Source organism: Bidens hawaiensis, unplaced genomic scaffold, assembly GCF_021521415.1.
Source record: "Bidens hawaiensis isolate Kalapana, Puna unplaced genomic scaffold, B.hawaiensis_p1.1 tig00029360_1, whole genome shotgun sequence".
In the NCBI taxonomy this organism is placed as follows: Eukaryota; Viridiplantae; Streptophyta; class Magnoliopsida; order Asterales; family Asteraceae; genus Bidens; species Bidens hawaiensis.
In genome coordinates, this window is record NW_027494862.1 from 4651 (window position 1) to 12431 (window position 7781).

A 7781-nucleotide genomic window follows, 5' to 3' on the forward strand; every position below is an offset into this window, starting at 1 on the left:
TTCTAAAATGATGGGCGTATTAACATGTGTCTTGCATGTGGAGAAAGGAAATGTGTACAATTACCTCTATACCATTTTTCTTTTGGTCCCCACTTGACACATGTCAATTATTTATGTCTTCTCACAGTTCTCATTTTTGTTATCCTTTATAGAATAACTTGACCATCGTAATATAATAAGAAATGGTGACTTGTTAATGTTATGCTGTTTTAATAGATTACTAACATTAAGATGAGTGGATTAAACTTTTTAGGTGTTTATATCTAGGATTAAATATCCAAAGAGACATGTCACTCAATATGATCAAACTTTTTAATTTTACTCTATAAAAATCATTTGGAACAAACATTGTTACGTGTGTAGGATTTGTAACACATTAGTCTTGATTGGTTGAATTCCCTTCTTGCTAGGTCTTTCTACCGAGTCTTCATATTTTAATTACATTTAGTTGAAGCATAAAGACTCCTAACATGATGTTCAAACAAGAACAGACACGTTTTGTAATAGAGCAAACTTTTGTCAAAACCAAGTTGTGAACAGCCATACGTAACATGCTATTTTTTTAATAAAAAAAACTGCGATAATATCCTACTCAAATTAAAGAGAAGAAAATACTCGTTTTTATAGTGTAACTTTTTTTAAAAAAATATTAACATATGAAAATGTTATGGTCGTTCAAAAATTGTTTGGGAGAAGTTGGTTGAAAATTAAAATAAAATAATATATAGTGAAAGATGATAGACCAAACTTACAAGTATTATTTAATTTAACAAAAGTCTAGTAAAGTTGAGGGTGAAAAATTGTAAATATTTTCAAAGAATTGAAAATGCACGTTGGATATTATGTTTGAAAGACCATTTTGTTCTTTTTCGATATGCTTTGTATGTTGTACAATGTGTTATATAGATTGTAAATCCTTTAAAATTAAGGTGTCTTAATTTGTTCTCCTCTCATACATTATATATAGTATAGATAAAATAACAACTTTGGTTTCGTGGCGACAAAAACCAACGGCCATATACCATATTTATCCCATAAAAAGAAAACCACAATTAAAACGCCCAAATCTTAGAATACACTATGATCTTAGTGTTACAGACTCACGTCTATCAACAGTCTAAAAAAATTTTGTTGTAAGCACCACCACTAGCAATTTGTTTCTATATAAGTTATTTAGGTTGCATAGAATGTTTTCTTGATTTCTAACGAGGCAACAAGTCTTTGACAAGGCTTAATTTACATCCAAATGTCGATAAAGTGATTTTAAGCTGATGGTCCATTGGAAGCTTTGAAAAACCTTCAAGATAAATATGGAATTGGATATAGGATTCATTGTGATTTCCTTAAGGTACTTTTATGGCTTCAAAATCTTTTAAACATTTTTTTAAGCGCTTGTGAGATAAATGTTAGATCTTGGAAACACAGTTTCGGCGTTAACTGGCAACTCGATTTTTCACTAAATTTTAATTGTTAATGTTATATTCTTTGAGTCTTTACCTTTGATTGACATGTTGAACCTTGTAGTAGTCAACTAAAAGGTATAACAATTTGGACCAATTAGGACTTTTTATTAGGCTAACTTAAAGGGTCTATGCGACTTACACCTAGAATACTAGATGCGCTCCTTTCATACACCCTTAACTACCCTAAGAAAACTATAATAAACCATCCATGAAGTTCAAGGTGATGAATGCAAATGAATAAATTAAGTTTGATTGCATTCATAGTATTGAAAAGTAAGTTTAGCGACCTTCTGGTTAGTTTGAATAATTTTAATGATTTACATGGTGAAATCTTTACTTAGCAAAATCTGCCAAACGTATCAATATGTTTCCCTTTTACATACAACTCATCAAGTTTTATGCTATACAAAAACGAGAGTATATATAGCAATTACTTTATAAGAAATGTAATAAAAGTTTGTCATCACTTCTATTTCAATGCATGAGTGTGACGTTACACCTAATCTTATTTTCCAATTATAGATAGACACATGAATGCAAGCCCACAAGTCTTACACTTTACACTACAAAAGGTTTGTAAGTGACCCCACTGAAGGGAGATTCACTCTACGATCGACAGATTTGCTCGTCTTTGGTTGGGCCGGGAGAAAACACGTTTGTGTTGACCTCAAAGGGTATCTCCTTTAGCTGGTTTGAGGGATAATGGGTTTGTAGCTGGGCAAGCAATGAAAAGGGCTGAAACGAAGAAGGTGGAGAAACATGCTAAAGCCTGCGAAGAGAACCAACATGTTTTTGTCCCTCTGGCTTTTGATACCTTTGGCTCCTTGGCACCGGAAGCTATCCATTTTCTAACCAGAGTCCAACGGATTGTGCATAGCAATGTGTCGACTCCAAAGAGGCAGGGGTATGTCTTTAGCAGGTTAGGGTTTGCAATTCTGAAAGGGGTGGCGGTGCAGCTTGTTGCCCGCCACCTGCTATGTTGATGTAATATCTATGTTTCTTAATAAAATTCACTTGAAGTTTTTAAGAAAAATAAATAAATAAAATTTAACGTTTAAAGTATAAATACGCATGTAACTAATAATTAAATGAAGCAAATCATTGTTTTTCCATGGAATACTTTGTTTGTGAACTAAACTTGTCAAAATCATATAAAACGAGTCACACATATATCTAATCTATTATAAGTAAAACCAACGTTGATATAGAAACATGTTGGTTTAAATTTGAATTACTTTGCAAGTTTGCATCATCTTCTTACAATCCCAATCGTTCACTTTGTGGGATTATTCTCTCTTTACGACCGCATAGTACACAAGACTCGCAATTTAACAATCACTTAACAAAATTGTTGAATACATTATTTACTTAACAATTTTGTTTAGCGATTGTGGGCCTCATGTACAAGAAAGAAAACAAGGTCATGAATATTGTATGGGTGTGACAAGCCAAGCCGAACCAAGCCTGAGCATGATTAGGCTTGAGCTTGGCTCGTTTTAACATACGAGAGCTCAAACTCAACTCGTTTCAAGTTCTTTTTTTAAAGCCCGAGTCGTTTAATATTTACTAATTTATACAAAACCATAATTATTTTATATATTTGAAACATAATTATTTTATGTTGAGTACTTGAGTTCGTTGTACTCGTTGTTTTGCTGCGAATCGGATCTAGTTTCGTGTTCGATTCGCCTAGTTTGATGCGAATTCCACAAGCTTCCTGATCTTATATGCTTATTGTTGATTTGAAGATTTAAGAGTATGCATTATTGTAATTGTAAGGGTGTTATTTGAATCTAACTAGTAAGATTTTACGAATGTAGTGTTGTATGTTGATTTAGGACGTTTGGATACGGAATCGGATTGAAAGAATTAAGTAAATCTGGTTATGATTTTGAGTATTACTGTATTAGTATGATCAGATTTGGGTAATCATGGATGGAGTTGTTGTAATAGAGGCAATTATTGGGATAAATGTAAAATTACTTAATTATCCCTAGATATAAGCAATTGAATAATTAATTATCACATTATTTGAATATACTTCTCATGTGTAATGTCTATTTTATGGACTCATCTGGGTCGATCAAGTCACGAACTAGTTCGATGGTTAAGAACCAAGCGGTTACTCATTTGACTCAAGAGGGCTCACACTCGTTCTTCCGGAACTTTCCGAAGATAGTTTTTTGGTCAATGGTTTTGCGGTTTGTGATGGGATTTATTTCTGCAATATTTATACTTGCAGCTGTTGGTAACCCGATTCTTCTTATTGTTGTTGTTGTTGTTCTTTTCGGTATTGTTAGTTTGGCTTTTTCTTGGAATGTTTATTGGAGTCGAAATGCTGCTATAAAGTTTATATCTGAGTATCCGGATGCTGAGCTTAGAACTGCAAAAGATGGCCAGTTTGTCAAGGTTTCTGGGGTACGTTATACAAAACACACGTTTATGAGTGCATTTACATGTACACATTGTTTAACAGCAAAAGACGGAAGCGAATTCTTATTCCGTTGTTCAGTTCGGTTTGAAATGTTAACTGAATAAGCAATTTGGCTTCCGGTTATGTGAACTCTGAATTTGGTTATAATCAAATAATACGTATTAACCGAATATCCATAATCCTTTTTTAAGAAAGTGTCTGTATATGTAATATCCGCACTTCACAAGTTTTTTTGTACAATACTAACATAACTAACCTTTGTACAATACTTTAAAATAGTTGCTTAATAAAAAATTTATACCAGATTAATTTATCTTGATATAATAGTTTGTTAAACTAGTTAATTAAAAAAGATACCAAGTTGACTTATCCTTATATATTACTAGTGGATTCTAATAAATATCAAAGAAGTAAGTTATACAAAATCAATTATTTTTTAGCTTAAAGAAATCAATTCGATTAGGTTTGATTAAAATCGGTTTATTTGGTTTTTTAACCGAAACCGAACCGATGAACACCCATAGACACACAAATATATTTGAAATAATGTTAGAACTCATATTTTTGCTGAAACCTTTTGGTCTCTGATCTTTTATATTTGAAAGTTATATTTTTATATTCTTGAAAAACACTTCTGGTGATCAATAAAATCTTGATTTTGTTTAAAGGTTGTTACATGTGGAAATGTACCATTGGAGTCATCATTCCAAAGGGTTCCCAGATGCGTTTACACATCCACAAGTTTATACGAATATCGCAGTTGGGATTCAAAAGCCGCCAACCCGACACATCAGCGTTTCACATGGGTTCTACGTTCCATGGAGGTAAACTAAATAATCAAATCTTGCAGTTTCCTAAATTAATAATAACCGATATTTGTTAAAGATTCTTGATTGTATGTTTATTTGTAAACACTCGCAGAGGCATGCAGTGGATTTCTACATATCCGACTTCCAATCAGGATTGAGGGCGTTGGTTAAAACCGGTTATGGGGTCCGTGTGACTCCATACGTTGAAGAATCGGCTGTTATTGATATTAATCAAGCCAATAAAGACTCGTCTCCACAGTTCCTAAGATGGCTGGCTGAGAGAAACCTATCTAGTGATGATCGTATGATGCGTCTCAAAGAAGGGTATGTTTTGTTTGTCGTTTCTTGTTGAACAAGTAACCACCCGATTCGTTTCATTAAATGATTTCCTTACTTTAATGCTTATGTTTGGCTGTTAATGAAAACATAGGTACATTAAAGAAGGCAGCACTGTGAGTGTGATGGGAGTTGTTCAAAGAAATGATAACGTGTTGATGATTGTTCCTCCACCCGAGCCCGTTCCAACCGGATGCCAATGGGCCACGTGTATGCTTCCCGCAAGCCTAGACGGTATTGTTTTGAGATGTGATGATTCGTCGAATCCTGATGTTATTCCCGTGTAGCGATATGCTACTTGGTAAGTCAAAGTTTGTGTTGACCAAAATATGATAGGTGTATAGTTTTGGTTTTGTTATGTCCCATGATCTTGTGTGGGAGTGTTTTGTGTGATTTTGGAGTCATTTTTTTGTTGTTGGAAACTTGAAACTTATAAAGGTGGTCACATTTTTCCTTGTTTTTTTATTTTTTTATTCCTGGGAAGTGTTAAGAATTGAGATTTTTGTGGTATTATATGTTTCATTTATGCCATGTTATTTGTTTTTAAGAATTATTTTTGTATAAAGTTATTTTTTATTAATTATTAATTTAAGACTTCTTGAGTTTATACTATTGTTAAGTTTTTTTGTTGGTATTGCAAATGATCAACAAGGAAATTTTGTACACTCATCATGTGTTGTTATGATGAAATTATCATCTTGGTTGAGTTTCATATTTATTATGAAATCAAGTTGTGTATAGGGTATCTTATATTGGTGATTTATAGTTTAAAGATATCATTTTTTTAAATACAAGTTTATTACTTTTATAGTTTATAACTCAATGCAAGACATAATTGGCAGTATTAACGAGTCATAATGAGTAACAACTTGTATTAATCATAACCGGTGTTTTTAGGGTTATATATATGGTAATCACATGTCATAATAGGTTAAGTTGTTGGGTTGACAAGTCTTTTAAACACCCAAAGGTATTAGTTCAATTCCCAGTACGTAAAACATATTTGTCTTTAAAAAAAGTTAAGTTATATTCGTATTGGTCATATTAGGTCTAATGGCTTATTATGACCCGAAATTGGTAATTTATATGTTGTCGTAGAAGTCGTAGGATGGTGTTAGTTAAGTCAAAAAATGGTATATAGGATCATTCTGTGTTATAGAATTACCTATATAGCATCCCACTATAAGACCTAATATGACCGATATAGTAGTGATTTATTATTATCCAATTCAATATATGATCATTATGATGGGTGTGACACACTATTATTAGGAGCTAGTTTAAATTATTATTTTTATTTTCTGAACGGTCAATTTATCGCTTGTTAATGGGTTATTTGGGTCATATTGTGTTAAAATGTTAAATGGACTATATATTTATTTGACTGATATGAAGATGATAATATTAAAGAACAAGATACCATATATATTCAGAAAACTAATAATAATGGCATTGATAATACATTAATAACAACTATTTGCCACTCTTATCATGCTAAAAACAATGAACGATTTGTTATATGGACCGAAAATAGAGATGTATGGTTAAAGGTTTCGTGAGGATGTCTGCAATTTAATGATTACAAGCTGCATATGAAGTTCATATCGAGTAACCATTTCTTTGAGATAGTGAAAACCAACCACAACATGCTTGAATCGAGTATGAAAACATATTAGCATATACATTTATAGTATCCAAGATTATTGCGTTAAAGAACTTAGTGGTGGTGATAATAACAAATTCAAGATTATCTCCCTTTTGGACGGTTTTTGATGATGATTCTCTATGAGGCTTTACACAACGAAGATTTTAACTCATGGTTATTTTTTATAACGTAGGATTTATTTCCGATATCATTATAAAGTGTATTGTTAGTTTTTAATAGTCTAAAGTAGTACACCATTTCTATACATAAGCATAACATTTATCAAGGGTGACTCAAAGAGAGTGAAATAAAATAAGACTATAGGTCATCACTTTTCTAGAACCCGACAAATTCTAAAAAGTAACAAGTTACATGTATTTTAGTTTTGAGATTATTTGACAATAGGGATTGTGATCTATAGTTATACATACACATAGATGACATAGGAATCATAAAATCGAAAACAATTTTTCTTATGAAAAGGGCCCTGTTTTCATTACGTGTGTTAGGCCTCCACAACATATTAAGACGGCCCTAGTATTTATTTGTCATTTCATGAAATGGATGCATGACTTATGAGTGATTGTATCAAAATTGTATCAATTTTGAGTCATAATGCTTTCCCAGTTTTATTTACCAAAACTTTTATCATATATATATATATGTGTGTTTTAAAGTTGAGGATTATCCAAATTTAAAGGCCAAAGCTTTTACATGTCATTCCTTTTTGTTTTGGATAAGGTATTTGAAGAGAATACATTAAAGGTCAACTTATACCTCTTTGTTTTTCTCTTATCTTTTCAACGGCAATTTAATTACAACGCTTTTGTTTGCCCTTAAAGCTCACCCCTACCTTTTGCAGCTTTAATTTACATATAACAACTCATTTTGTTGACAACAATTTATAGAAATTTTCGTGCCCAAAAAGATGATAATATTATACAAAACATGGTGTTTTTCTAACTTCCGTTAACCCATATCATCATTTCATTGTACGTTTAGGCATGGTGGCGTCGACCAATCATCGATTAATGGTTAGTCCGCACCCCACCGACTAGTCATCGGTTAATTGCTATATGGTCAAAATTTAGCGC

General features: G+C 32.2%; 1 protein-coding gene across 1 annotated transcript; it reads left to right on the forward strand.

Annotated features, from left to right (window-relative positions):
• The first annotated feature begins 3527 nt into the window (after positions 1 to 3527).
• LOC143578838 (putative membrane protein At1g16860) lies at positions 3528 to 5694 on the forward strand. The gene is made up of 4 exons (XM_077062306.1): positions 3528 to 3881; positions 4566 to 4721; positions 4819 to 5030; positions 5137 to 5694. Exons 1-4 carry the CDS (start codon positions 3528 to 3530, stop codon positions 5327 to 5329), a joined length of 915 nt encoding a protein of 304 aa, XP_076918421.1. The 3' UTR covers positions 5330 to 5694.
• The last annotated feature ends 2087 nt before the right edge of the window (positions 5695 to 7781 follow it).

Bases quoted from the DNA above. Each gene is read 5' to 3' on its own strand.
- LOC143578838 (XM_077062306.1), top strand. From the start codon at position 3,528: ATGGACTCATCTGGGTCGATCAAGTCACGAACTAGTTCGATGGTTAAG. The intron at 4,722-4,818 runs GTAAACTAAATA...AAACACTCGCAG, and splicing joins GGGTTCTACGTTCCATGGAG to AGGCATGCAGTGGATTTCTA. The intron at 5,031-5,136 runs GTATGTTTTGTT...ATGAAAACATAG, and splicing joins ATGATGCGTCTCAAAGAAGG to GTACATTAAAGAAGGCAGCA.